Source organism: Aspergillus niger (genome assembly GCF_000002855.4).
Source record: "Aspergillus niger supercontig An15".
Classification (NCBI taxonomy): Eukaryota; Fungi; Ascomycota; class Eurotiomycetes; order Eurotiales; family Aspergillaceae; genus Aspergillus; species Aspergillus niger.
Window position 1 is genome coordinate 686738 of NT_166530.1, and position 27926 is coordinate 714663.

At 51.4% G+C, this 27926-nt stretch overlaps 10 protein-coding genes across 10 annotated transcripts; 3 read left to right on the plus strand and 7 right to left on the minus strand.

Annotated features, from left to right (window-relative positions):
- Window positions 1–965: 965 nt before the first annotated feature.
- On the minus strand, window positions 966–2899 carry An15g02730 (uncharacterized protein; the record flags this gene model as incomplete). The annotated part of the gene is made up of 9 exons (XM_059744553.1): window positions 966–1067; window positions 1126–1269; window positions 1375–1628; window positions 1715–1785; window positions 1833–1931; window positions 2058–2190; window positions 2465–2575; window positions 2703–2818; window positions 2889–2899. The coding sequence occupies 9 exons, from the start codon at window positions 2897–2899 to the stop codon at window positions 966–968; spliced, it is 1041 nt and encodes a 346-aa protein (XP_059602479.1).
- A 254-nt stretch (window positions 2900–3153) lies between these two features.
- On the plus strand, window positions 3154–8176 carry An15g02740 (uncharacterized protein; the record flags this gene model as incomplete). The annotated part of the gene is made up of 3 exons (XM_059744554.1): window positions 3154–3564; window positions 3605–8024; window positions 8100–8176. 3 exons carry the CDS (start codon window positions 3154–3156, stop codon window positions 8174–8176), a joined length of 4908 nt encoding a protein of 1635 aa, XP_059602480.1.
- Window positions 8177–8885: 709 nt separating this feature from the next.
- An15g02750 (uncharacterized protein) lies at window positions 8886–10804 on the minus strand (the record flags this gene model as incomplete). Its single annotated transcript, XM_001396776.3, has 4 exons — window positions 8886–8972; window positions 9084–9121; window positions 9233–9684; window positions 9747–10804. The coding sequence occupies 4 exons, from the start codon at window positions 10802–10804 to the stop codon at window positions 8886–8888; spliced, it is 1635 nt and encodes a 544-aa protein (XP_001396813.3).
- Window positions 10805–11892: 1088 nt separating this feature from the next.
- An15g02760 (uncharacterized protein) lies at window positions 11893–13780 on the plus strand (the record flags this gene model as incomplete). Its single annotated transcript, XM_001396777.1, has 4 exons — window positions 11893–12003; window positions 12190–12504; window positions 12613–12729; window positions 12797–13780. 4 exons carry the CDS (start codon window positions 11893–11895, stop codon window positions 13778–13780), a joined length of 1527 nt encoding a protein of 508 aa, XP_001396814.1.
- A 230-nt stretch (window positions 13781–14010) lies between these two features.
- An15g02770 (uncharacterized protein) lies at window positions 14011–16827 on the minus strand (the record flags this gene model as incomplete). The annotated part of the gene is made up of 2 exons (XM_001396778.3): window positions 14011–14111; window positions 14247–16827. The coding sequence occupies 2 exons, from the start codon at window positions 16825–16827 to the stop codon at window positions 14011–14013; spliced, it is 2682 nt and encodes an 893-aa protein (XP_001396815.3).
- A 915-nt stretch (window positions 16828–17742) lies between these two features.
- Window positions 17743–18863, minus strand: An15g02780 (uncharacterized protein; the record flags this gene model as incomplete). The annotated part of the gene is made up of 3 exons (XM_059744555.1): window positions 17743–17857; window positions 18066–18193; window positions 18675–18863. 3 exons carry the CDS (start codon window positions 18861–18863, stop codon window positions 17743–17745), a joined length of 432 nt encoding a protein of 143 aa, XP_059602481.1.
- Window positions 18864–19337: 474 nt separating this feature from the next.
- An15g02790 (hypothetical protein) lies at window positions 19338–20028 on the plus strand (the record flags this gene model as incomplete). Its single annotated transcript, XM_059744557.1, has 3 exons — window positions 19338–19435; window positions 19611–19716; window positions 19954–20028. 3 exons carry the CDS (start codon window positions 19338–19340, stop codon window positions 20026–20028), a joined length of 279 nt encoding a protein of 92 aa, XP_059602482.1.
- An 821-nt stretch (window positions 20029–20849) lies between these two features.
- An15g02800 (uncharacterized protein) lies at window positions 20850–21411 on the minus strand (the record flags this gene model as incomplete). Its single annotated transcript, XM_059744558.1, has 2 exons — window positions 20850–21296; window positions 21382–21411. 2 exons carry the CDS (start codon window positions 21409–21411, stop codon window positions 20850–20852), a joined length of 477 nt encoding a protein of 158 aa, XP_059602483.1.
- A 2716-nt stretch (window positions 21412–24127) lies between these two features.
- An15g02810 (uncharacterized protein) lies at window positions 24128–25453 on the minus strand (the record flags this gene model as incomplete). Its single annotated transcript, XM_059744559.1, has 1 exon — window positions 24128–25453. One exon carries the CDS (start codon window positions 25451–25453, stop codon window positions 24128–24130), a length of 1326 nt encoding a protein of 441 aa, XP_059602484.1.
- Window positions 25454–25816: 363 nt separating this feature from the next.
- Window positions 25817–27821, minus strand: An15g02820 (uncharacterized protein; the record flags this gene model as incomplete). Its single annotated transcript, XM_001396783.1, has 2 exons — window positions 25817–27725; window positions 27778–27821. The coding sequence occupies 2 exons, from the start codon at window positions 27819–27821 to the stop codon at window positions 25817–25819; spliced, it is 1953 nt and encodes a 650-aa protein (XP_001396820.1).
- Between the last annotated feature and the right edge of the window lie 105 nt (window positions 27822–27926).

A 27926-nucleotide genomic window follows, 5' to 3' on the forward strand; every position in this document is an offset into this window, starting at 1 on the left:
AGATAAGTATTACCATGGTTCATTACGTCGTTGCCTGGCTCGCTTCCCCAGAGAAGTGACCCTTCGCTTTTCCCCAAATCTCATTCCAATAGAAGTGATTACGGTATTTTACTACTTCTGATCAGCCAAGGCTTATGACTTGAAGGTCTTTGCAGGATTTGTGTTGATATTACGGAATGGCTTGACCCACGTATTTTATATAGTGCGCGGCAGCGGAATAGTATGATCCTTGGGTTTTTAAGAGATCAACGTCGAAATCGCTAACAATAATATAAGATATCAAAGGTAGGTACTACTCTGGCACAAGACAGGTTATGTTTAGTTTCATTCTCTTCCCTTATTCTAGTTGTCTTATTTTATCAGCCTTCAAGTTCTTTTTCCTATCGCAAAATCCAAGGACTTGCATACTACTGAAAGAAATGGATAATGCAACTACTGCCTAGCACTGTGGTATATAGCAGAACTACATGGGCGCCGCTATATGAACTAATGCCCAAGTAAAGTTATATCCATGAAACAACATACTTTAGCGAAGGACCAGTAAATTTTTGAATCCCAGAATTGTTTTTGTGAAGCAGTTGTCCAAATGTCTTGGCAACCGAGTACAAAGGAGCAAGGGGCGCACAATAAGATTCAATGCTATCAAGTCGCACAACTCAGATGGATCAAAGTTTCGCTTGTTCTTTCTGGTCCTTTCGTTCATCTGACATCTAACCATTAAATCCTCAGTGCTGGTATTGAACAGCTCACCCTTTCTCGGTGAGAGAGTTTCTGGAATGATGCGTCATCCAATGTGGTTGACACGTGGTTCATCCCCTACGTGCGACATTGCAGGACCTGCAGATTGACAGATCGAGGTGACAATGGACACAGCATTTGAGCATTGGGGCTGTGCATCGAGTTGAAACTAAGTTTGTCGTTTGCTTTCCTTCTCTCAATTAGTCCTTTGTAAACATGTGCGAGAATTACCAGTGAGTATTCTGTGTAGGGTCCCAATCACATGACCATAAGTATTTCCCGATCGGCATCAGGTGACTGGAAGAAGAAGAAGAGGCATCCATGCAAACCTAGCAAACAGCCCGCCTCACCAGCTGAAGACTACTTACTATCTTTAAGTAGTATTACCGAATCGGCAAAAGTGTGGTACGGGTACCTCTCCTTGTTGAATGTCGGGTACCGTGGGTGGGATGGTTTGGGGCACCGCCCGACTGGTTTAGCAGTGAGCGGGAATGTGATGGTGGTGGTGGTGATCATCGGGCAGGTCACACCCTCGCAACTTAAAATGGGTGTCGCTACGCGTGTGCGGGAGGGCTTACTTAGTTCTCTCCGGTAGTTGGTTAGGTTGCTTTTGTACTTTGTGGACATCTGAATAACCTTCAATGTGCTTGTCTGGTTCCAAGGGAAGCTAGCTGATGACAGACCCCTAGTCCGGTAGATCGTGACTTGTCCCATGTCCCTCTTCCGATATGGCGTCCTCTCTGGAGGATATGTATGGATGGAGAGTGTGGTGTCAAGCAAACAATCAATAAACGCCAGATCCCAAGATCGGCTCCCCCCTCCCAATCGGCCAGCATTGCCATTACGTATCCGATCAATTAATGCTTCAGGCACCATTTGTTTTGGCTCCTCTGCTGCCCACAATAATTCTGGGAATTATTTGCCGTTAGCCTTGAGGAAACCTTACCGTCCTGGTGCAGGCACAGCTGCGACTTACGAGTAGACTTAGCAGAGACAAGAGGAAGAGAGACAGAGCCAGAGCCAGGCATAACTAGAGGGGGGGGAAATCTGAGACTTGAGACAGACTATCTACTTGTTAGACGGTCGGTGCTGACCGGAGGGGAACCTGAGGCGAACGGTGCCCCGAATAATTTAATTCCCCTGCCGGGGTGGTGGGCTCCTTTTCTTTAGTGAGTTCCTTTCTGGTGGCTCCCCTCGTTCCTCACAATTACTGCTAACAGCCTAACTCACTCCGGGTACCCCAAGATTAGTAGTGAGTGAGTAGTGAGTTAGTGAGGTAGTTAGGCTAGTTAGTTGTTATTCTGGTTAGGGTGATTGACTCTTGTCCATCCGTCCCTCTCTTCCCTCTCCCTCCCTCCCTCTCTTTCCCCCGCCCAACGAACGAGTCGCCCTCGTCTCGTTGACCAACAACAACAACATCAACAACTGGCACTCGCTGCCTTGAATCACTCCCTCATTTTTCCCCTTCCCCCTCTCCCCTTCCACCACTTCAATCCCCCTTCCAATTGCCCTTTCCCTTTTTTCCTTGTGTCTACTTCCCCTTCGGACTTACCAACTTCTTACTTTGCCTTTCTCTTCTTTCCCTACTTACCCTTCCTTTCGCATTGAACCCTGGTCCTTCCTTTTCTTCTACCACGTCATTTCACTCTTAATAATCCCTACTTATCTTTTCTTGATCTTATCTATTGATTGTATAGTGTGGACGCTTCATTGCATCCGCCTGTACCCGTAATTTCCTGGATCCTTCCCTCCGTCCTTTGGTTCTTATTCTGCGCCCGCTTCTCGGCGACTCCCTTGTTTCGCCCGCACGCCGCTGCCTCGTCCCGAAGGCGCACATCTGGTCGCACACGCACAAGGTTACTCTGCGTTTGCTAGACAGGTACGCGTTTGTTGTCCGAAGCTTCCTTGGGAGCAGGTTTTCAGTCCCTTGCTCCAAAGTCTTTTCGTCACAAGCGAGGCGTAACCGCCACCTTCGGCTCCCGGTATCGTATTCCGCCGATCCCAAGTGTTTTTGTTGTCTTCTTCGGTCGGCAATCGACGCGGCCACCGCAGCGAATCATCAGCCAGCAACGCGCATCCCCTGTTGTTTGACGGTCGCGAACTCTTCCAGCCCCGAGGTGTTGCGAAGATCGGGTCGCAGGTCGGCTCACCGAATCGCCATTCGCATTGAAGAGAGGAACTAAGATTAAGCAAGCAGGCCGGCAACGAGATCGTCGCATAACCGGAGGATGACCGAAAATTAAAACGAGGAAACGAGAAAACGAAGCGACGAGTGTGCGGGCTATTGACGTTGGCTGTACCCTCACCCTACGGGATTAGGCACAGCCTGCTGTTCGATCAGCCGCAAGAGTGGCCGTCTCTTCAGGCCGCAGCACCAACGCCCCTATCGATGGTGGACGACGGACAACTGGCAACATGTCGACAATCGAAGACCCTTTCGTTTCCGCCTCCCAGGAGGGCGTCGTTCCTCGCGAGTCGCACCGGTACTCGTCCTTTGACACCCAGCTATACAGTCTAGATGCATCATCCCCGGCGCAGGCAAAACGAGCCCTCGAGGCGCATCTGGCCGAGACAGAGCGTCGGCTCGAGGAGGCGAGCAAGCTCGGTACTGCTCTCATTGAGCAGCAGAAGGAGCTCGAGGAGAAATTGAAGGAAGTCGAACAGCAGCAGGAGGCGGGCCAGATTGGGCCCGATCTTCGTCAAAAGCTCGCGGACTTGGAGAAAGAGTACAATGAAATCGGCCGGGAAACTGCGCGGGCATTCCTTGCTCCAAAACGCATGGCGGGCGGCGAGGATAGCCACTTGGGCACCCCGTACGAGCAAAAGGTAGGCCGAGGTTATTGTATTAACCGCTAAGCGTGCGCAGGTTGCTAATTATCCGTCGCAGTCACCAATCAGTCCCGCCCTGTTCGCTGGCCAAGCAACAAATTCTCCAAGTAAAGTGAGCGTACCGTCTCGCAAACAGCGAAACCAATCTTCGACCCGCGTCCATGACATCGAGTTCGCGACCGAGATTTCGACCTCCCTCCTGGCTCAAGTTCGCCAGTTACAAGCGTTGCTTGCTGAGCGCGAGGAGGCTTTGAAGATCCTCAACCTAGAAAAGTCAAGGCTTGAGTTGGAGGCAGAGGGGTACACCCAGCGTATCCGTGCACTGGACGAGAGCGAAGAGCGCTACAAGGACGAGAACTGGGCGTTGGAGACAAAAACCCATGAGCTGATGGCGGCAGTTAAGGAGGCAGCCGATCGAGAGAGTAGACTCAACAGCAACCTGGGCCTTCTAGCCTCCGAGAAGGGCTCCGTCGAACGAGAGCTTGAGGACTTGAAGCAAGTCAATGCGAAATTGATCGAAGATCATACGGCAGCGCAAAAAGCCAATGATTCCGAGATACATCTCCTGCGAAGGAACCTCAACGCTGGAGATGCCGAGAAGCTTGCTCTTCAGAAGAAGGTCGAGGAGCTGAATTCGCAGAACGAAGAACTCGCGAGAGCCGTGGCAATGCGCATTCGTCAACACGAAGCAGAATCCACTCGCGAGGTTTCCCGTGGCCATGAATCGGATGATCAAGACCAATCCACGCCGGAGAACTCCCCTCCCCCGTCGCCCAACAAGTTCACTCCTCGACACAACCATCTGGAAACCGAGACGTTGCGGAGTTCACTGGGCCATGCCCATCGGATGATCCAGAATCTCAAGAGCACTATCCATCGCGAGAAGACCGAAAAGATTGATCTCAAGCGTATGCTGCAAGAAGCTCGTGACGAGATAGAACAGCGTCGTCGCGAAGCTGCTGCCCCAACTAATCCGTCAAGCAAGCGCCAGAAGACCAAGGCTGAGGCCGCCAGAAAGGCTCCTCGGCCCGATTTGCTGGGTGCTGGACGGAAGAGGGCAGAAATCGAGATCCAGGATTCGGACTGGGAAGACAATGCTACCGAAGCCAGCCCGTCTCACAAGCCTTCCATGAAGTTGCACCAAGGTCGTGTAGGAGGACAATCGTCTGACGAACCTAGCGATGCGTACCAGACTGCTACCGAGGCTGACGACACTTTTGAGACGGCCAACGAACGAGAAACCGCGACCGAAAGCGAAGCTTTCCAGACCGGAATTGAAAGCATGGCTGACGATAGCACTGATACCGATGAGCTCACGGAAACCGAGGAGCGGCTGCAACGGACACCGCGCGGACGTGTGTCATCCTTGACACTGACGAAGGCCCGCGATAGGACCTCCTACCAGAGTACTGCGTCTACCTCAGGCGATGAAGACGAGGATTACGACGATGGCTTCCCGTCGCCTAGCCAAATGTCGTCGCCTAGATACCGGCTCAGGAAGAAGAGGAGCGTCATGAGGAAGATTCGTCCTTCAGGAGAAGCCCCGATGGCTTCCAATAGCCGACCGTCAAGTGCGCGAGAGTCCCCTGCGACGAGCTTCACCCAAGGCTTGCCATCCTCTGAAGGTCAGAGTCTGTTTATGGAGCTTGCGGAACTAGACGGAGAGGAAGATGAGGGTGCCTTTGGCCCCTCTATGCGATTCGCTACTGGCTCGCAGGCTTCCACCCCGCGCATGCTTCCCACCCCCGACTCTAGACGACCCTCGGAGGCTATACTCGACGCGGTCCCCAAGCCTGTGATGGTTGATTCTGGCGTGATGACTGACCCTTGGGTCCCCACAACTGTAGCAACAACTAGCCTCCAGGATACGAACGATGAGGCAGCTCGTGGTTTGCCTACAACACCCACGAAGACAGTCATGTCTGATGCCAGCACCGCAACCGAGGTAGAGGTACCGCCGCAATTGGCACACGCGGGGACACAATGGACTCCCATCGAGACGGAAGTGAAGGAGGAACAGACAGTTGTAAACGCTGAAGGTGTCAGACCGAACGGTCATCCAATGCCTGTTATGGAAACGGATGTTTCTGCAGTTTCTTTCCAAGAGACTGTTCCTGTGGCACCAAGGTTACCCGAATTCAGCACCTCATATGCTGTTGGGGTTACTACCGAGCCCGTTGCGTTTGCTGTTCCCGAACCGCCGGAGGTTACACTGTCATCTATTTGCTCAGAGTTGACTGAACCCGCTGATGCAAAACTCCCTGAGCCCGAGCCTGCATACGTGGCTGATATGACCGTCTCGGCGATTGAGTTCCAGTCTACACTGCCCGTCGCGCCAGCTCTTCCAGAGCCAGCGCCGCCAGTTCTGTTGTCCGAGCACGGCACCAATACCGAGATGCCCAAGGTGTCTGTGTCACCTATACTGTCGCAGCACACGGAGCCTGTTGAAGCCCTTCTGGAGCCCGAGGCGCCAACCCCCGAAGCCGCGGTAGCATACGTGGAGCAAGCAGAATGCCCGGAGATTGCTCTATCTTCCATTGTTGCTCAGCAGACACAGCCGGCAGCGGCTATCCCAGAACCGAAGGAAATCGCCCCTGTAGTCGTGGAGGAGCAAATGGTACCCAAGGTTGAGCTTGTGGTTTCTTCTATTTCTTCTCAACAGACAGAGCCTGTTGATGCCGTTGCACCCCAGCCAGCGCTCCCTAGCCTTGCCATCTCTTCTACGGCCTTCCAATGCACCGAGCCTATTCCAGCACAGGTGCCTGAACTGCCAGTCCCTCTGGTGTCACAGGTGTCACTGTCCAGTGTCAGCTCCGTGGAAACCCTGCCCGTCAAATCCACTCCCCCGCCACCTGCAATTCCCGTGCTCAACTTCCCCGACGAGAATGTGGCCCCCGAGTCCAACGAAAAGGCGCTTAATAGCAGCTCAATAATGGAGCCCCCTTCGCTCGTGGTTTCAGAAGATACTATCGACGATAGTCCAGTCAACAGTGCTGCCAACATCAAGTTGGATGACTCGCTCCCCTTGAGTGCCATTTCCGGGAACGCTGTCCCACGTCACGCCCGGAAGCATTCGTCCTCCAGCCGAGCAGACCAGGGTGCCCAGACGATTCTGTCGTCGAAGCAAATCGATCAGATTCTGATGGATCGTATTGTCGCGCGGCCATTGTCTCCTCCAGACAGCGACAAGGCCAAGGAACAGAACTCCTCTCCCTTTGCCACTCCGAAGGCAAGGACTCGGCCGACTCACCAACCTTCCGCAACATCTCTCCCGTCCCACAAGAGGCCTGGAAGTGCCGTTAGCCAGACTTCTAGTATCCAGAGCCATCCTCCTTTGCCCATGGATCATAGAGAAGCCATCATGGCAGCCGAGAAGAGATCGTTGGATCAACGCCCCTCTTCTCCAAGCTTGATGGGCCCGCCTCTTGCCCCGGCGTCTGCCTACAGGACGAACGTAGCTCAGCGTCCACGGACTCCCAACGACTCCAACCTTCAGGTTGGAACCGCAACAACAACGTCACGGATGAAGATGAGACGCGAGAGCCATGTGTCGCGGAGATCGTCAGTGTCATCCTTCGCTTCTGAGATTGAAGAACGGTTCAACGGGCATCCGAACCCAGCTCTTGGCCCTCAAGGTTATGCTGCTGGTACAGATCCACGAATGATTCAGGCAATCACACAGACTATGATTGGAGAGTTCTTGTGGAAATACACCCGCAAGACCGTGTCCGGGGAAATCTCCAACTCGAGGCATCGTCGGTACTTCTGGCTCCACCCGTACACCCGTACGTTGTACTGGAGCGAGCAAGATCCGCAAAGTGCTGGCAAGAGCGAGCTCCGCACAAAGAGTGTTCTGATTGAGGCTGTCAGAGTTGTTCCAGATGACAATCCTTACCCTCCCGGCCTTCACTGCAAGAGTCTTGAAGTAGTTAGCCCGGGCCGCCGAATCAGGTTCACTGCGACTACTAGTCAGAGACACGAGACTTGGTTCAATGCTCTCTCATATCTGTTGTTGCGCAACTCGACGGAAAACGGTGAAGAGCAAGAGGGTGATGCTTCGTTGGAAGACATCGATGAGTTTAACCCCGGATTCCGCTCACGGTCGCGTCAGACCTCCCGGCTGTCATTCTCGTCCTCTCGGAGTCGTACCAGCCGGAATTGGCCTAAGCAACGTGCAGGGTCCATCCTGTCAACTCGTCGGGCGGCTACCCCTGGTCGTAGTTCCCCGGCATTGAGTACGCCGTCTCATTACTCGGACCAGAGACACGGCTCTTCCTCCCGTCTTAGTACAATTCTGAACACCACAATCAAGGGTTCTTTCGGTCGAAAGGGTCCTAACTATGCTACCTCGAGCATGCATGAAGGAAGCCTTCATACACATGATAGCGAGGAGGATCTGCGGCAGATGATGGAAAGGCAGGATGATCGGCTTGAGAATGTGCGAGCCTGCTGCGACGGTATGTTCTTTGATCCCTATTGCTCAGATTCGGTAGTCCCACCATCATGGCAACCAGCTGATGAACTTCAAACAGGCAAACATGATGTCGGCGCGCTGTCGAGGACCAGCAAATACAGCCCCCGTGTCAACCGAATTCACTCCCATCATTGAGACCGTCATCGAGAAGAATCTACTGAGCCGTGGCCTTTAGGCCTACCGGGCAATTTTATCCTCTACCCTCTTCCCATGGTGTTAAACACTTGCATGAGCCTCTTTTGCATTATCATTATAGTCATATTTTGGCACCTCATCATGTTCATTTGGTGTTTATGAGCGCAGAATCAGCGTCTGGATCAGCTTAGCCGCGAGTTTGCATACCCCTGATGGGCACATTCCTCACTACCGCCACTTTCTATACTCTAGTTCTTTTTAATCCCTGGGGCTTGACCTCATCTCCCCTCTCCTGTGCCCCAATCGTTTCTATTGTCATTCATTTGCGAGCTGTTTCGCACGAAACCATCCATATGTTTCCTTTGTTGATTACTCAATTGTGAGCTTAACAATACCTTGTGAACTTGGGCCACTCATTACACACTTGGCTTGATTGCCAACTGCCAAATTTTTCATTCTTTTTCTCTACAATCTTTTTCTTCTCTATACTAACAAGATACTGTGCATTTACCTGTGCTGGATTGCACTTGTGTACGATCGAAGCTGTATTTCCCCCTTTTTTTGAGCTCAAATTGGTTGCGATCTGTGATGGCGGGTTTAACTTTTTGTCTGACCAATTGCATCCATCCGGTTAGCTTCGCATGGCCAAAGTGATTGGTTACTATCCCATGTCGGTTTCTTGCGTGTCTCTTTACTTTGGGAAATTGATCTAGGTTAACCACCCTTGTTGCACTGAGATAATTGAAGATCGTGTGAGATTAAGGGAATCCGCTAGCCATTCGTAGACAAATAGATGCTATGCCACGAGTAGTTTTATAGTCAAAGGACCTGCAAAGAAAATAAATTCGAATGATGAGAAAAAGACTAGCCTTATCATGTACCAAATAATGCCGCCATAGTAGCTTACCAACATCCTTCGGAAGTCATGGACATCATCAATCGTCACTTCAATTCTCAAATATATTCTCAACTATAACTATCTAAGGGTATCATATCATATAATAAAGACCACAAATATTTACCACCAGTAAGAAAAACGAAGGATTTAAGACTAACAAGTCTTAGTCGGCTTCGCCCGCCCAGCCGGCCAATAGTCAAACAGATACTGAGCTTCCCATGTCCACGGGCCACCGGTCTCTGATTCATCTTCATGGTTGTTGGCATTGTCAGCTGTATCCGTCCTGCTCAGAGGGCTGTTACCGCTCTCTGAAGCTCGGCGACGATGATTATGATGTTGTTGCGGGGGGAGATGACAATTGTCGTCGTCGTCGTCGTTGTTGTTGTTCAAGGTCGTGGTCGTGTTCATGTTGAAGCGGGTAAAGGCAGTAGGGTCGGAGTGGGATTTTTGGAGGGAGGTTCTGCGCTCTATTCCGGCTTTTAGGGGTGGAGCTACTCTTGGTGTAGTTGTTGTAGGAATGGCGGTGGTATTGTGTTGCTGATGCGGAGGGGGTGAAGGTGGAGGGTTATCATCATCATCTGATACTACTATGGGATCGTAATTGTCGTTTCTGGTATGAGATGATGGTCAGTTTGGTCTTGTTCGTCCCTTGGGGTTCTGGCATATACTGACTCTGGCTGTGGCTGTGGCTGTGGCTGTTGTTGGGGTTCTTTTTCTTCTTCTTGTTGTTGTTGTTGTTGTTGTTGCTGTTGGGCTAGGATGGTGTGGTACATGAGTTTCTTGCGGGAGGGCTTGGTTTTGCTGGGGAGGCGGAGGATGTTGGCTGGGGGTTCGTTGTTCTTTGGTGATTCTGGTTCTGGGACTGGTTCTGGGATCGGATCTTGGGGTTGTTCTTGGGGGTTGGGAAGAGGAGGATTGGAAGCGGTTTGCTTTCGCTGGGGTTTATTGTTGGACCGGTCTGTGGGTTTGAGATGGGAGACGGTAGAAGTTGTAGTGTGGTTTTTTGGGTCGCTTGTCCTGGAGGATACACCAAAAGATGTCTCTGTCCGTCTCTTTGATATCTCCGGTCCTGGTGCTGGCTCTGGTCCGGTCAAGTCGATGCTCGCTGGTTCACGCCGACGGGCGACCTCCGATGCGGTCTCCGTCTTTTTGCGTTTCGCAGGATAATCCACCTGCTCGTTCTCTTTCCCATTCACCGGCGTTGTATAGCTTTGTCTAGTACCCGTCTGAGGCGAGCCTGCGCGCTGTGTTGGGGTCTTCTTGATACCCAGGAGATCGTTCAGTGACCGGGTCGGTTTCTGCTGGGAGGGAAGAGAAGGTCGTGCGGGAGTAGAGGAATTATAGACGACTGTTGTAGGGGTTGGCGTCCCTCCTGGTCGCTGAGACGGCGAGCCTTGGCCTTTCCTTTTGTTACTATACAACCCCGACAGATCTGTCTCCGTCTTCTCCACCGGTTCGCAAACTTCAATCAGGGCCCCGTTGTCCAGCTTCAGTTCGTCGCCGTCTTGGATCCCTTCGTCCTGTCGCCAGTGGTGGTCGCCCACAAAGTTACCGGCGACATCGTATACCATGACGCGTTTGTTGAAGGTGTGGTATCGGAGGAAGCCATCTTGCCAGCGCTTGGCTTTGCGTCGCATGTCGTAGGTGTAGAGGCAGCGGAAGCGGATCACAGGTGCGGTGTTTTGGGTCGCAGGGACGTTCATGCTCGGGGTGCTTCGTGGGGTGGCCATTTTGGTATGGAGGGGGAATGGTCGAGACAGAAACAGGGCCCTTGATCGGTGGCCCTGTGTCTGATCACCATCTAATGAGGAAGGGATGGAACGAGTCGTGAGATTGAGATTGTTTGATCGATGCGCGGGGAAGAAGTTGTGATACTGGCGGAACGAACCGCGGACGGGGATATCTGCCTCAGGCAAGTACTGTGTTGGAGCATGGCTACGTTTTAGTTAGTCAATCTGCATTATTGATTGTTTGACGTGCATGTCAGCGAATGCATTCATGACCGACAAGTTCCCAGTTTCATCAATAATTTCTATTTCGCTGCAAAAGGGGTCTGCCTTGGCGGTACCACTTGGTTACTGGAGACAATTGCGCAATTCATCCCACGAGGTGTCCTTAATAATTACGAGGACCGCGCGGCACAAGCTATAGGTAGCATGTTAAGGAGGTTGCCAGGGATAGTAGTCAGTATACTCCATCTCATACAGAGACAGATCAGAATTCCCACAGACAAAGTAGCAATATCTGGCATATCCTTAGCGTCAGCGTAGTGCATCGACTAGCAGAACTGGTCCGTTCCCTGGAAATCAACCAGGGAAATCCATCCATTTGATCCTGATCGACAAGGCACTTTCCCACCCCAGAAGAAAGACATTATTCGCGACAAAAATAGCGTTGCGTCAGCCCATCCAGCCAGAAGGCTGAAACACACTTGAGACCCTCTTTTTTTCCCTTTTGCTGGGGAAGCAGCAACAGCAGCAAAGTAGCAAAGTAGCAGCGGCCCCTCTGGGGGGCTGCGTCATGCGCGGCTGGCTTAGTTCTCACGGGCAAAATGAGTCCTTTTCGAGCAATGCCACGATTCCCTCTTCATTCCCTCTCGCTTGCTTGCTTGCTGGCTTGCTCGCTCTCTCTCTCTCTCCCCTGCCTCGAAACTCCCTTTCGATCCCTTTTTCTCGTTCCCTGAATCTCCCTCCCTCTTCGCCAATGACCGTCTCTCCATCCTAATTCCAAATTCCCCGCCTGTCTGTCCCAATCTCCGCATTTCTCCCTTCCTCCCCATTCCCCCTCCCTCCACTGAGGGGCTCTCAATTGGCACGCCATGCAGTCCATGCAAAGGCAGTTTGGCCGACTCATGAAAAGGTCGGCCGATGACAGCCAGGTGGCAATTCTCCTCAAGGATTTTGAAGAAGCAGACAAAATCTTGGGACGAGTAAGTATTTCTATATGTATTTTTTTTTTTTTTTTTTTTTTTTTTTTTTTTTTTTTTTTTTTTTTTTTTTTTTTTTTTTTTTCTTTCCCCATCCACCATGCTTTAGCGTGCACTTCCCTGCGGGGTGTGATTTGTTGATATCCTTCCGTATCTTGAACTGACAGCAACTCTTCCGCATTCCGACAGATCATCGATTCCACCAGCGCATGGCGCGATGCTTGGTCGTCCCTCTTGACGCACCAAAATCGAATGCTGAGCGAATTCGAAGGTCTATATGCTCCCATTCTCGGTTCCTCCGACTCTTCTGCGCCACAGCCTGCCCCAACTCCAGAGGCCACCTTGGCTCGGACCAACAAGCTCCGCGAGCATTATGAAGACCTCCGAAAGGATCTACTGGGGGACCTGGCTGCCATCGATGATCGCATGATCCGACCAGCGTCGCAAGCTAGGGAATTCATAAGCCCAGTCAAGAAGACCATCAAAAAGCGAGATGATCGAAAGGTGCGCATTATCTCGCATGGGGACCTATAGTAACCCCGTTCCTGGCCTCCCGCTCAGGAACCCGCCCATCAATGCAACCATCCCATGCTAATTCTATTCTTGTTCTAGTTGGACTTCGAGCGCTACCAAGGGCGCGTAGACAGCTATGCCAAAAAGACAAAGCGATCAGACCGGGACAACGCAGCTCTTGCCAAGGCAGAGAGTGACCTTGCCAAAGCAACCGAGGTACGAGCCCATTATTCCGGGCACAATTACCATCAGTCCATCTCTGTTTCGTTTCTAACGATCGCAGGACTACCACGCAGCGGATGACCACTTGCGAGAATGTCTACCACCTTTGATTGCCGCCGCATTCTCGCTGCTCCCTCGTCTGCTCGCCACGCAGATTGAGATCCAAAACACCATGCTAGCCAACTACTATACCGTAGTACACAACTACTGCCAGGAGGCGCAATTCCCATCGCCTGCTCCCCCAATGGAGCAAGTCATCCAGGAATGGGAACGCGACCACCTCCCCGTCCAGCAAGAAGTAGAGGCATTCGGCTGCATCGTCAACGGCAAAACCGTGAAAATGTCCCAAGTCCCCGAGGAATCACGAACCTCCCGCATCACCAGCCGTCTCCCAGCAATCAACGGATCCTCATTCTCCCGTCGCCCTTCAAACAGCGAAACCCCTCCACCCAAGCCGCCACGGCCCACTTCACCTTCTGCCACAGCTACAGCTACAGCTTTCAGCAACAAAAAGCTCCCCCCACCACCCAAACCATCCTACGACACCAAACCATCCCCAGTCTTCGAAACGAAACCTCGATTAGCCTCTTCAGCTTCTAACAACAACCTCACCATCCCCTCCAACTACCATCTCTCCCCGCAACCATCCTCTTCCCCAGGCACAGAGTCCTACTACTCAGCAACTGAGCACGCCCGCACTCCATCCCCGGGCCCCTCATCCTCCGTCGCGGCCCGCGCCGACTATTTCAGTCGAATCCAGCCTTCAGCAACACCAGCCAGCGCCATCAGAGCAACCTCCCCCGGCGTTAGTGCCCTAGTTGCCGGAAAGAAGAAGCCCCCGCCGCCACCCCCACCGCGGGCTAACTCGAGCACTGCGCTATACGTGACGGCCCTGTATGACTTCGGAGGTCAAAGCGCGGGGGATCTGGCTTTCCGGGAGGGAGATCGGATCCGTGTCCTGAAGAAGACGGATAGTACGGATGATTGGTGGGAGGGGGAGTTACGTGGGGTGAAGGGGAGCTTTCCGGCTAATTATGTGGAGTGATTATTGTGATGTCAAAGTATATAGCTGGGAGGAAGTGTTGTGTTGGTAAGCGTGAGGATGGAGATGGACAAAGAGGGGAAGAATGAAAGAGTTGCATGTATTCCATATATTCATTCATATTTAGTAGTAATATCTTGATATCATTTCCCCTTGTGGGGGAGCTCTAGTGGTTAGAAAGTGAGGTGCAATGTGTATACTGTACTTGCGTTGTTATTGTGTTTTATTTGTCTTTAATTAGTAGGGGTCTCATACATGGGAGCGAGTGAATAGAACAATGACTCGATATGATGCCTATCATACACACTATCACTAGACAGCTTTGTCCCATCATCTGCCACAGTCGGTTTTTTGCTCATTCATTAGAGTGTAAGTCATGGCCAAAGGATAAACGAAAGGATACACATAACCCATTCTCACCAGGACACACGGATCCTATAATGCCTGGCGTATAGTTAGATGAACGCACCCTTAGATGGTGCTCCGTCGGACATTTCGGTGCCCATTCGTCGACGGCGACTTTCCAGGAACATCTCCACCATACGTTTACTCGAGATTGGCGAGTACATGTTCTGAAGTTGACTGTCCTTACTAGCGACCTCTTGATACCCATTCTCGAGACGGACATTCTCATCAGTCAATCTTCTATTCTCTTGAGGCACACGTGAAGACCTGATTTGGGAGGCCTTCGAATCCTGGGCTTCTGGAAGCAACCTGGAAGGCTGTCTCCCGTATCTTCTACCCCCTGCTCTCCACCGCGCTTTATCCGTTGCATCTCTCCTTGGAGTTGGAGACTCTGGAGCCCGATATCTATTATTCAATAGTGCAGGTACCGGCGACAAAGCCATACCATCGGGCCGTGTCTCCACCTGGTTAATGAACAAGCTACGCCCACTAGAGCTGCTTAATACCTTGGGGGTCGAGTCGGACGGCGGCGGAGGAGGAACCAGAGTGTCTGCTTGCTCCTTTGGGGCAATGACTGTTGTGCGTACACTTGACGATCGGCTGAACGGACGTGAGAAGTTATTTCTGGCTGTTACTTTGCAAGTTGTCCGCAGATCTTCATCTGGCGATCCACTCCAGAAGCCTCGTCTGTCTCGAGATGGGGTTCGATAAGCAAGATCCGCTGTTTCGTCTTGGATTTGGGCATCTTCTCGATAGTGACGCCTGGTGGGTGTAAGATATTCAATCCGCTCCATTTGGGTGCGCACCCATTGCTGCCAATCCGCACTCGGTCGTTGCATCGCCTCGGGACCCTGGTCAGCATTACGCTTTGGCGAACTATAGATCGCCCGCTGACTTGCGTATATGGTAGCCACACCTGGCTCATTCGCAACTTCAGGATCACTCTCACCCATTTTCGGGTCCGTTGTTTTAGGCGAGGTTCCGCCAGTGGAGCGAGAATACATACTTGGGGAATCCTCGTCTTCCTCTGGGCTTTGAGATCTTCCCATAGCCATGTTTCCGGTCTCGTCTCTAGAATCCTCCTTGATAGTGTGTTTAGACGATGCCAGATTGGCAGAACCAAAACGAATGTCCTGCAGGTGCTTTTGGCCGTGGGTACGCTGAGCCTGGCGCTGGGCTGGCTCGCAGGGAGTGACTGTGCCCACATCAGCTGTTGTATATGAGCCTGGGCTCTGGAGTGACTCATCGCTGGCGATCAAACGAATTGTCTTCCTACTGCGGCGAGTGTACATTGAGGACACAGGTGTCGGAATCGCGCGATGTTCCCTGACATGGCCAAGGACAATTTCTTTGCTTGCATTCTCCGTCTTGTTCCCATCAATGCGTTTCATCAGCGCAGAATACAAGCGCTGACTGTCTATCGTACAGTTAGGCTTTGGAGTGCGACAAGTGGTCAGTGAAACGTCTTCAGATGAGCTTGGCTTAAGACAGGAACTGTCATGTTCGTCTATAACAGACAAAGAGCTGTGGTCGTCTGCTCTATATGTTATAACAGTGTTTGCTATCGTCGAGTCCGCCCAGCTTGTTACGCGAGAGCGGCTTGTGGCAAGGCTCTCGGAGCTCTCGGATTTTTTGACTCCTGTATAAACCACGGTTCCCTCGGTATCTGGTGAGTGTGTCAAGGCATTTCCCTCGACTCCAGAGTTTAAGGGATCAGAGTGCTTTGCAGATATGGTCGAGGGCGACCCCTGTATTCGTTGCTGGTCATTTGAAGAAGATTTCCCTAGAGATATACGGGCCGAGGAAGGCCTGGAGAGCTCCAACACCTTCTTGAGTCCTTTCTTGAGGGACGATGACAGTGATCTGGCTTTACCGTAGGATATGACGTTCGTGGATCGCTGTATTGCCGGCGACACGCTTGCAGACTCTGCGTCTGACACCACTGAACGAAGTGTTTTTTTAAAAGGCCTTGATTTAGGGACTGTTAGTGATGATTTCCTGAGCTCAGTCGGATAGATTTCCGGCTGCTGGTAGTGACTTCGTGCCATTTCAATCGCTACGTCCTGACCCCTAGCATATCGTAGAGAATCAGAATTTTGGGTATCTCCCCGGAAGAATGACATGGAACGCCTCAGGGTGCCAGGAGCTCGGAGAACATCCTGTGGTTCTCTCCTTGTCAATATGTTATGGGTAGGACATCCAGGCGAGGACAGCCCACGAGGTACATGGGAAGAGCGCTGCCAATTCGTGAACATCGATCGGGTCTTGCGGAGTCGCCGATAGGAAGAAGGCAAAGTAGCGATTCCGGCATCGAGCCTTCCAAACTCCCTGATAGACGGTAGACCAGCTGGCGGAGATAGATCGCTCGTCTTGTCGAGCACAGACCGACGAAGATCTACATCCTCAACCGGAGCATTTGTAGCATTTAGTGCAGCACCTGCAGGTCGATGTTGCCTCTGAGGCACTGCCATTTTGCTTGGACCCCCGAGAACATCATAGGAGCACTTGGATCGCAGCATGGCTCGAGACGCAGCTGTGGTAGCTTGAAACCTAGCCAGCTCTGGGTCGAAGGGCTCCGTCGATTGGGAGCTGTGATGGCTTCTTCTCATGGACCGAGACGATTGCGATCTTCGCAGGGGTTCCATGGTGTGGATACAGGACCAACGAAGGGACTATTTTTGTGAATGGGGAGACTGTATTCGGTGATGGAAGTATGAAAGGTAGATGATAGAAACGTAAAGGTAATGCTTTCATCTGCAGCAGTCATCTGAGAAGACGAGTATCCATGTCGATAGAGCAGAAGGAAGGCACGGGTTCCTGCTAAAAGTGTACACGTTGGTTGCACTTGCACCTTCCCTGTCATTACCATCACAATTACAGCCCGATGTTAATAGTTCTACAGTGAGATGCAATGGCTGCTGTAGGAGGCTTAGGAGAGTTATAATCTCGAAGCCTCTCCCTATAGGATATATCCATAGCAAGACCGAGGGACGACATGGTTGCCACCTATAGTGTAGACCTGGGAAATCAGTATATTCCGTCAGTTCAGTCCCTTTACTAGTTTCATAACAAAGTATAAAACTATGCCTGGCTTTTGGTAATCAATGCCATCGAGTAGCACATAGCATACAGCTACATGTAGGTACTTGTTTCCATTCAGAACTGTTTCTTCCCCTGCCTGTACTAACCACCCGAGTGAGGTACCGTATGTGATGTTCCTGGAGGTACCAGTAGATAATCGCCTGGACCATCCGGTCATACTACTTACTTAGTACCGGGCAGAATACTACTCAGTTGTCATTGGTGGAGTTGAACCCGCGATCGATTCAATCATAGAGAGAGAAGATCGTAGTATCACTCGTAGATTATGTGGTCTAACTTAGTAGCAACTACATAATCACCATCATGTTACCTTTACGTGGAAAAATATATATCTAGTACACACCATGGATGTCTCGGTAACAGAGATACCAAGACACCACTAACTACGGGATAGTAGTAGATAACTAATCTATCAAAAAGAATAGTAAGATCGGATGCAAAAGCCGAGCCACATCAATTTAACTATCAACAGCAACAAAGACCGGCACGGAATCCCTATCGTAGCCGAGGGAGGGGAGAGGAGCCGCCAATCTTCCCGCGCCAGGATGATGATGACGATGACGACGCCACACCCTTATCCAACCCACCTACCCATCCAGATTAATCCAGTAGGCAAGGGACGCGTTATTCTTCATTTCGGGAAGGCTGGGGCCGGCATACGTCAGTCAGTCAATCACAGTCTGTTCGAGTCACCGTGCACACATCCACCGACAGGCGTAATGAGCGACACATGATGTGGTAGGGAACTAAGTAGGTAACTAAGTAGCTAATTACTTCGAACTTGGTGATAAGTAGAAGAATGGAAAGTATGACAGCCCGGCACATGTAAGCCGGGAAGCGATGACATCCGGGATCCGCGCTCTGCAGGGGTCTGGCCCCCAAAGCCCTCAAGCCCTCCTTCTCCTTCCTCTCCAGATGTCACATCGAAGAAGAGGGGAAAGGCAACAAAAAATAGAAAAAGCAAGAACCAAGGATCGACAACGGTCTGCAGGCATTACTTACTACATGCCCGGAGTCCGGAGTTGTGAAGGAGGAGTAAAGTGAACGGTTCACTAGTGTCAGCCGATCATCCTATTACTTAGGAGTTCTTTCATTGCCTGTTTGCTTTTTCCCTTCTTCCTTCGCGGTAACTAAAGAAGAGCAAAATTGAATGAAATAAGAAAGAAACTTGAGTACCTAGGGCAAATGCATTATTCGATTTTTTGTTTTGAATGAGGATAATAAATCGTACAATTAGCCGAATGGGTATGGAAATCGACCAACGATATTACAGAGCACACATGACATGACAAAGAAAATGGTACACGGAGGTGTGGGAACCAGACAAAGACGGTATCGAAAGCGAGGAAGGAGAAGAAAGGAAGAGGGAAAAGAAGAATAGAAGAATGACCGGGCGAGAGAAAGAGAAAGAGATCCAGCCTGCACCCCCTGCGTCCACTGTTGAATGATTCCCAGCGGTGTGTGCGCGTTCCTGCTGTCGGCGATTCTGGACTGTCAAGTCAAGGCAGCTCGCTGTCTCTCTCTTCCTCTCTCTTCTCTCACCATCGGTCCCTTCCGGGCAATCCACCCAGTAGCCCATTAATAAAATATAGATAACCAAAATGCCGTTCCTGTGATTAAATAAAAAGCAAACCCACATGTACACCAGCCTACTCGACCGCGCCCCCACCCTTCCCGCGCTATGCAGTTGCCTGGCGAAAAAAAAGACGGGGAAGAATGGAGGGCGAGAGTGGAACAGTGCCAGACCGCCAGGATAAATAAAATCGATAAAGCCGCCCTTCCATGGTATAATAGATGATCGATTAAACTCCCAGCAATGCATCAAGTCAGAGAGCATCAAGCCGCATATGGTAAGCGAGAAGCGAAGCGAAGAGGAGGCGAGATAGGCTCAAAAATTCCCTGGGTTCGGTCCCAGCCGGCAGGACCCCTGGAAATCTGCAGTGATCTTGTGGGATCTCTGCACCCGTCCTATTTTAAAGCGCCATGGGATCGTAGCCGTGTCGTCATAGGGAGCGCTCGATCTCCTTGAATGGTGAATCGTTGAGGATCTCCGATGGAAGGGCTCTCCGGTAGTCTCGGGGCTGGGCAAAGGGAGATGATGAAAGAGGCCGACGCAGCTTCAATTGCTGTGATTCTCCATGTTAGTGTTGGGTGTCTCGTAGAATGCGAGTGAAATGCCGAGGTCCGGTTTAGGGCTGACGACTTACCACACAGTCAGAGCATTTACCTCCCTGGATGTTGACGCGACCGCGGCAACCGCGAGGATAATTGGCGCAAGAGAACATGGCGAATTTTTTTGTGGGGGGGAAAGTTGAGAAATGCGCAGGTGTTTTGGTGGCAGTCGTGGTTCGAGTGAAGAAGATAAATCCCGTCAAGGGAGCTTTTCTAGGGCTGAGGCTTGCTGTCTCGGAGCGGAGCAGGAAGGGGAAAAAGTACAATAAAAAAAAAAGAAGTGTCAAAAGCACCGGAGACAATGAATAGTAATGAAGGAGAGACAGAGGGGAGGGTTAAAAAAAAATTCAAAATAGCCCCAATCGCAAGCCACGGGGCAATTACGTCAAGATCGCAAGGCCGTTGTCTTGCAGCGGCACCAGCAGGGGGAGCGAAAAAAAGGAAGCGTATTTAGGCGCACCGGCCGGGGTCCGTTGAGGTTCTAGCGCTGAGGTTAGGCTGCGCCACTAAAGTGGGTGGTGGATGGGGCGAAGAGAGACACAAAAGTGCAACAGCGTGCAGCAGTTGACTAGCAAAAGGAATGAATGTCAAAAGGAGTGCAGGGCAGATAAATCGATCGATCAACGGTCAATTATCACACGGAGGGAAATGGGATGGAACGTCGAGGGAACCTAAGAGGAAAAGGAGGTAAATTTGAGGGATCTCAGATTTATATCAGTAATGGAGATCTATGCGAAACGGCTTCCAGGAAGATCGGGGTAAAGGGTCGTCGAAGAACGGGTGAGTATTAGTGATAATAAATTCGGAAAGAGAGAAAAAAAAAAATCGTCAAATAATATAACAAGCTATGCAAATGATCGTAATAGGCAAAATCAAATATTAATTTTGGGGTACCATGGCATCCAACGGGCCACGGGACGGGGCAAGATGGAGCCCGTGTGTATATTGTTCTGATGCAGCCCTCGAATTGGAACCAGACTTGTCTAGATACCCGACTGTGTATGGTCAATGATTACTACCTTGTGGTGCTGGTGACAATGGTGGCGATGATGGATACTAATAAACAAATCATACACGCCGGGAATCACCATCATCTATCCCAGCATTCGTAATTTGAGTGTACCACAGTGCCAGCCTTCGCTTGTCATCCTGGGCATCACCGAGTGCTGGCCTTGGCATAGATTATTTTGCTCCCTGTGATGTCGATGGACTCCCAACGGGCCATTGGTTCTTCGAATGCCCAACAGTGGACTCTGTGTCTCCCGGCTGGCTGCTCGAAGGTGATCCAAAATGGGGAATAGGGAGGGGGGCAAAAGAGCGAAGGGGAAAGGGAAGAAAAAATTTTTCTTTCTTTTATTTTATTTTTTTATTTTCCCTTTTCTTGTTCCCGAACCTACCATACAGTCTGCCCCCATGTAACAGCCTGATCGCCCATATGACTCGCAGTTATGGCCCCTGGGTGGGTGGAGGATGGATGACTTGATTGCAGGGCGGCGTGGGCCCTGTCAAAAAAGTGATTTTCACGACTCAACCATGCATCGCAGTGCAGCTGGTGTTGTTGACCTGGTCGCTTAAGATAGAGAAGCAGATAATAATTGGGAGACCCACTGGTACCAACAGCCGGCATCGTAGCAGCCCATGGAGTTTCGAATAGATGAGGGTAATAGAGCCGTAGCAGCAGAGTCTGGATCTTGGGCCCGAACCGTCGCACCAAGAAAGTTTCCACAGTTTCTGGAACGTCGACTGAGCTTCTTCTCCTTTTCTCTGTGTGTTTCCCTTCTCTCCCCCTTTGCCCCTTTCGGAGTTGGCCCCCTCTTCTCTCAGTCTCACCCCTTTTGCCCTCTTTAGTGCGCAGTCAGCTGTCGGAAGACACGGGTGAAGTGACCAATGAAAGGACGGTTTTACTGTCTGGTCTTTGTTCTCACCCTGGCATTGCCTTGATCCATGGCATTCATTGTTACTTCAATCGGGTGAGTCAGAAGACAACCTGAGTAGAGTCTGGATGACACCGAACGGCCTCCGCTTCTTCCCTGGTCGCATCCTTGTCTTCCGTTGTGTTACCTCTGTTGATCATCCCTCAATTGCCTTGTTTTGTGATGATCATTATTGCTTTTCCAATACATTCTGCCTGTTCGCCTCTCTTATTCGGACCTCTTATTATTTTTTTTTCCAGGTTTAGTTAAAAGGTAGTCTCGGTAAGAGTCAAGTGGGAGTCACTAGGTTCCGCACCGCCGGGTTGGCAAAAGTGGGGGGAGGCCTGATTGATGCCTGCCGCAAAGCCGTGAACGGTAAATCCGTAAAGCCTGGCTTTCCCACAGCCTAGCTGAGGCAGGGCATTATTTGTCTCAGAAGCAGCCAGCCGGTTCAGTTCAGCAGTCTAGTGCAAAAGGAATACGATCCGCAATTCAGCCTCGTCCATGGCCATCGGGGTCAGGATCCGTCCAGCATGTGCTGCTTTGATCCAGTAGTGGACAAGGTGAAGCTGGCAGACCCAAGGGAATCCTGTCAGGTGAGCCTGGGTTGTTCCCAGGCTTCCGCAATTGGTCCGCCTGCGTAGAAATGCCGTGCCCAGCCATCGGTTTCAGCGAACCTGACAGTAGGTAATCACAACGAGCGCCAGAGAGTTCTGTTCCAGGGCCGACCCAGACATCCCGGGCCGGAGGGTCCAGACCTGGACCATCATTGTGCGGTACGGCCGAGGGCTGGTGCATGGCTGAGCACGGCATCCATCGATGTGGAAAGTAAGACGCGGGAGGGATGAATTGTATGAGGAGGGGAAGATGGAAGCATCGGGAAACTTGATCTATAGTGGTCACTTGACCTGCAAAGGATCATGTGCTTGTACGCTACACGGATGGTCGCATTGGCTATCTCTACTTTCGTACAGAGAGTAGTAGGTACTAGAATGTTGCTCTAGATTCACCCTATACTTCCAATTGGGTATTGGTGACTACTCGGTGATGCTCTACTTACCACTGCCTCAATTTTGTGCACTCGGTAGGACGAACCGGATCTTAACGGAGTACCATCAACTCCGTTGACCGTGATATACTACTAATCAATAATTCTATGACCCGGTGTGTACTTGCATGTGTCTGTCCTTCCTGCCGCCATCCGGCAAGTAAAAGGTCAATCCAATATCTCACACAATCAAATGATAGTGGTGAACAGTGCCATCACTTTCCTGCCGGGGCCGAAGCATAGTTTTGGCGAAGCCCGTGATAATTCGTTCGATTTCTATACTATAGAGTTGACCCAACTAATTACTATCCCAGACCCAGACCATGAAATCACCGTATGATAATACTAACTCAGTGTAGACATCTCCAGCAGCAAATTACCGTCCATTAATTCCCATTAATGAGTAGCAAATTACCACCCATTCAATATATTAAACCTTGCAGCTTAGATTAATATCAAGTGTATATTAAAACCCAGCATCGTCACCATCTTCATCATCACCAGACTACCAATATGCCGCTGTAACCGAATTCGGTCAGACAACGCTGTGCGTCGGACACTAAATGGTTTCACCAGTGAGTAAAAGAGCGGACCCTCTCTCTTCCTCCCACTCAGAAATGCATCCATTCCTTACCATCACTAACTAGTAACCAAATAGTACGCAGGAAAAACCCTTTCTTTAGCGTCCTTATTGGTGGTCTCACCTGCTTCGCTTCCATGGAGCGGGCAGCCCGTCCATCCCTCTCATTAGCTATTTTGCCTTTCGCCCTTGTTTCTCCATTGCCTTAATTACCTCGGGACTGGCCCGCTTTTGCAAAAATTCCGCCCTTCTAATTAAATATTATGTATTAGATATTTATCTATCTATCTAGCGATCAATCTATTTTATATAACCGAAGCAGGTCTTCAGCTTGGCCTTGATGATCGCCCAACCGTGCAATGCTCCCACTTTGCCTGGACGGCAAGCCATCGACTAGTAGACGAGTCTGGATGCCTGCCCATCTGGAAGGAATCAATACCCACTGACTGGGTCGCAAGGCTAGGTACGACCCAAGCCCGTCAGACGGTCAGTGACCCGATCTAACCGGGGCCAAACTTTCTTCTGTAACGGCTCCATCGTCTCCAGGCACTACTAGGTTGTGTCGCCGGCTCGAATTTGGGAATCCCAGAACGGAATCCCAAAGCAGAGGAAGCATGCAGCGTGGCTTATACATCTCGCAACTATTTACCAACCCCCGCCCAGAAATCCTTCACTCCTTTGGAAGAAATTGGGTGTCTAGATTGTCGATCTGCTTTGAGCCTCTTCGTCCGCGCCGGTCCTTCTCTTTCCGTGTTCCTTGGGCTTCGTTCCCGACCGTTCTAGATCCGGCTCCCAGTCAGCTGACCCGGTGCAGAGGCAAACCCAATGTTATAGCTTGCTGGGTCCCACTGCACGTATGGATCCAATACGATGTCGCCTTGAATGCGGTGTCGCCGTCCCAGATGGACGAGGATGTGAGTTATCTTGCGCCGAACGACCTTGTGGCCATATTATTCAGCGGCGGTCAAAAATGTTACCATCATTTGATGGTGAAACCCGAAATAGCCCATGAAGATCCAGGAAAATCACCCGTTCGTATTGACTTTGCGTCTGCTACCGGAGATCGGGACGATCCACATGGGGCACAGTTTCAGGAAAACTCCGCAGAGCTGCAGCTCTGCAACGCATCTTCAAACGTTAAAGAACGATCGGAGCACGAGCCACGCCCCCAGAAGTCCTACAGCCGATGCAAGTAACAGCCCGTTTCCTTCCCAGGTCAAGGCCAGGTACGCCAAAAAGCCCACCGCAAGTTCCTTCCTTCGCGCGGCATCTCGTTTAGTCTCCCATTCTGGATCGATCGGGAAAGGGACAGCCGTCTGTGTCGCATCTTCTAGGCGCACGGACTGTGCCGGTATAGATACGGCCAAGGCGACGGCGCGATGGTCGGATGTTGGGAATAACGGCAAAGCATCATACTTCAGAGGTTTGACCTGACCTCTCTTGCTTGTGCCCGGTGGAGAATCCAGATACAACACACGGTCGCACCAACTGGGCCAGCGGGTCCTCGTCCACTTCCAATCTGGGCGTGCATTATCTGCCATTGGATCACTTGCTGCCTGGCGTGCCGCCAACGTATACTTGTATGTTGGGGGGAATGTGATCGGGGCTTCGGAGAGTCCGTGGAAACACCGAGACTGTTCCATCTCGCGGGAAAGCTGATCTTGTTTCAAGAGATGTGAGTAGTGCTGAGGGTCCGAAGGGTCTACATCCGCTCGCGGGAATCGGCTATGGTCGTCTGGTCGCGGCGATACGTTGGAGGTACGGTAATTGAGGTCACCCGCTAGGAAGAGGTAGCTTGTAGGCGTGTAGATGCCCCGATGGCCTTCTTGGGATTGCCGCAGCAGGGGCGCATTTTCCTCCGCGTTGGCTGTGTCGGGGATTTCCCGACCTGCAGCAGGTGAGTAGCTGAAGACCAACCGCTCGACCAAGCTGCGCCAGTCTTCATTCCTCTGCTCGACAGCGTGCTCCATGGGGGCGAGGTGCGCAGCAGCAAAAGTGAGGTCCAAAGGATCCCCGGCTGATGCTGCGCCTCTGTAGGCTATCCGTGCGCCCACGGCACCCTTATTCCCCATCTGTTGGACGCCAAACCCTACACGGGCGGTGTCAATGGATGAGACTTGGTCAGCGACATCCGACCGAGCAAAGACCATCAGACCGGTCATCCCGGAATTGTCGGTGACCAGGTTGACGTAATGGACATCCCAGTACTGGGCAACTGCGCGATCCACCACCTGTGTCAGAGCTGAGAAGTATGGCGTTAGGAACGAGCCTCCGAGAAAGGCATAGGCGATAGGAGCTATTTCCTGCAGGGAGAGCACGATGAACTCCGGGGCTGCAGGCGAGCTGGAACCCTCGGTGCGGGGTAAGGCATCGAAGAAATGGCGGGAGAAGCGGTCGACGTCGACGGGGTTTCGAGCGCAATTGAAGGTGAGGATATAGAGTAAGAGCGAATCCATTGTGTGGGCGTGTTTCAGTGGGGTTGGTCTTGTTTCATGAGATGTCCAAGAGTGAACAAAGAAGGCCGACTGTATAATGCGAAATGAGAGAAAGCAAAGGTTGAGATTGAGAGATCTTGCAGAGCTGGTGAGGTGGACATGTGACGATCAGTGGATCCGTTGCCGGGGAATGAGATCATCTGCTACATCGAACTATCACCACCCTCATCACCGCCACCAAACACTGCGCAACATAATGGCGACAATGAATACTCTGTATATTCCTTGAACATTGTCTGAGAGACTTATATAGTATTTTTGCGTCATATCCGAACCCTTACTTGACGCCTGCTGGCTCCAGTAACACTTCCCGCACTGTTTATCCTAGAGCTTCCCTTGCAACCCGTCAGTCAACTCCACCAACAGCATCCCTTCTGCCACATCCTCTTCTTCATCTTCCATCTCATATACCCATTGTGCTTGCCCTGCGCGCGGACTGCGCACCTCCACCTCCATCTTCATCTGCTTTATAAACGCTATCACCTGATTTTCAGCTACATGATCCCCCGAAGACACAAGCACTTCAATTAACTTTCCAGATAAAGGAAGGACAATGTGTCGTGGGTTACTTAAGTCTCCGCGTCTATGAGCGGATGAAAAGAGGGCAGATGCTGTGGTCGAGGTGGCAGCCAGTTCTAGTCGATAGGCACCGGAAGAACTGGGCGTCTGATACTCGATATCGGCTGCAAGCGAAGTCGGAAAGTCATTCCGCAGCACGCGTGTGAGTTGGAGGCGATGTTGCTGTGACTGCTGAGATGCCTCCACTGGCGTGAGTCTGATTGACCATGCATCTCCTCGTCGAAATAGAAGATTCGAAGAAGGCACACTAGGCAACGCAGTGGGACGCTGTCCCTGCACAGGTCCCTGAGTACGAACTGATCGTGAGACACTTGCTCCCTGCTGGAGCACTTGGTCCAGACTGGACTCCAGCCATTGTGTGTCTATCCTTCCAGAAAGGAAGTCTTCCTGAGCAACAACCCCTCTCAGCAATTCCAAGTTAGTCCGGACACCAGCCACTGTAGTGTCTGCAAGCACTCGCCGGGCTTTGAGGACTGCTCCCTCCCAAGTAGATGCAGTGACAATGATTTTAGCGAGTAGATTGTCCAACTGCGCCCCTACCACAACAGGGTTCGCCCCAGCAGCACGAATATGGGTATCAACTCTCACACCACGGCCACTCGGAACAACCATCTCAGTTACCTTCCCTACACTCAGGGCAAACTGATTGCTCGGATCTTCCGCACACAACCGGAGCTGAATAGCACAAGCCTTAGGAGTATCCAACCCCACATCCCCAAGCCCAAGCTGTGCAAACGTATACCCCATCGCCAGTTTTAACTGAGCCTGCACAAGATCCACCCTCATAAGCTCTTCAGTAACCGTATGTTCAACCTGTATTCTGGGGTTAATCTCCAAGAAATAAAACTCCCCACTCCCCTCATTCACCAAAAACTCCACCGTCCCCAGCGACCTATACCTTGTAGCCCTCCCCATCCTCACAGCAGCATCCACCACCCTCTGCACTAGCCCCCGATCCCCAATCAATGACGGCGCCATCTCAACCACCTTCTGAAACCGCCTCTGTACACTGCAATCCCTTTCCCACAGATGCCTCACCTCCACCCCGTCCCCAATAATCTGCACCTCTACATGTCGAAACCCCTTCACAGCCGCCTTTTCCACAAACACCATCCCCGACGGCGACTCGTTAACAGCACCCCTCACCGCACCCTCCAACCCCTCATCCCCATACACAAGCCGAATCCCCCGGCCCCCACCCCCATCCACGGCCTTCACCATAACAGGATACTGCACCTGCTTCACAAATGCCCGCACCTCCGCAACATCTGCCGTCGGCTGCGCCATCGCCGGCAAGACGGGAACGTCGCACTCCACGGCTAGTTGCTTCGCTTGGAGCTTGTCTCCCGTGCGAGATAATACTGAGCTGCCGGGCCCTATTACGGTGATTCCGGCGTCTTGCATGCGGGCAGCGAAGTCCGCGCTTTCGCTTAGGAAGCCGTAGCCTGGGTGAATGGCGTCGATGGCATTGTCCTGAGCTAGACGCACTAGGAAGGGACTGTCGAGGTAGGTTGCCACTGATGGGATGAGGAGAGCATGATCCGGGTGGGCTGTGTCGCAGTGCGAGGTGTCATCCTCGGTATAGATAGCGTATACTTCTATGGGTGGGGAGAGCTCGCGAGCGGCTTGAATGATGCGGACGGCGATTTCACCTCTGTTTCATTGTCAGTTTATGAGGTCAATGTGGAGATTGGGCGATGGCGTACCTGTTGGCGACTAGAAGTCGTCGGAAGGGTTCAGACGATGTCATTATAGTATGGTATCTTGTTGTGAAAGGTGTATGGTTTCGAATGCATAGATAGATAAATGGGATTGACTTCTGTATGTATGTATGGATGATGGGGTTGGTTGCATT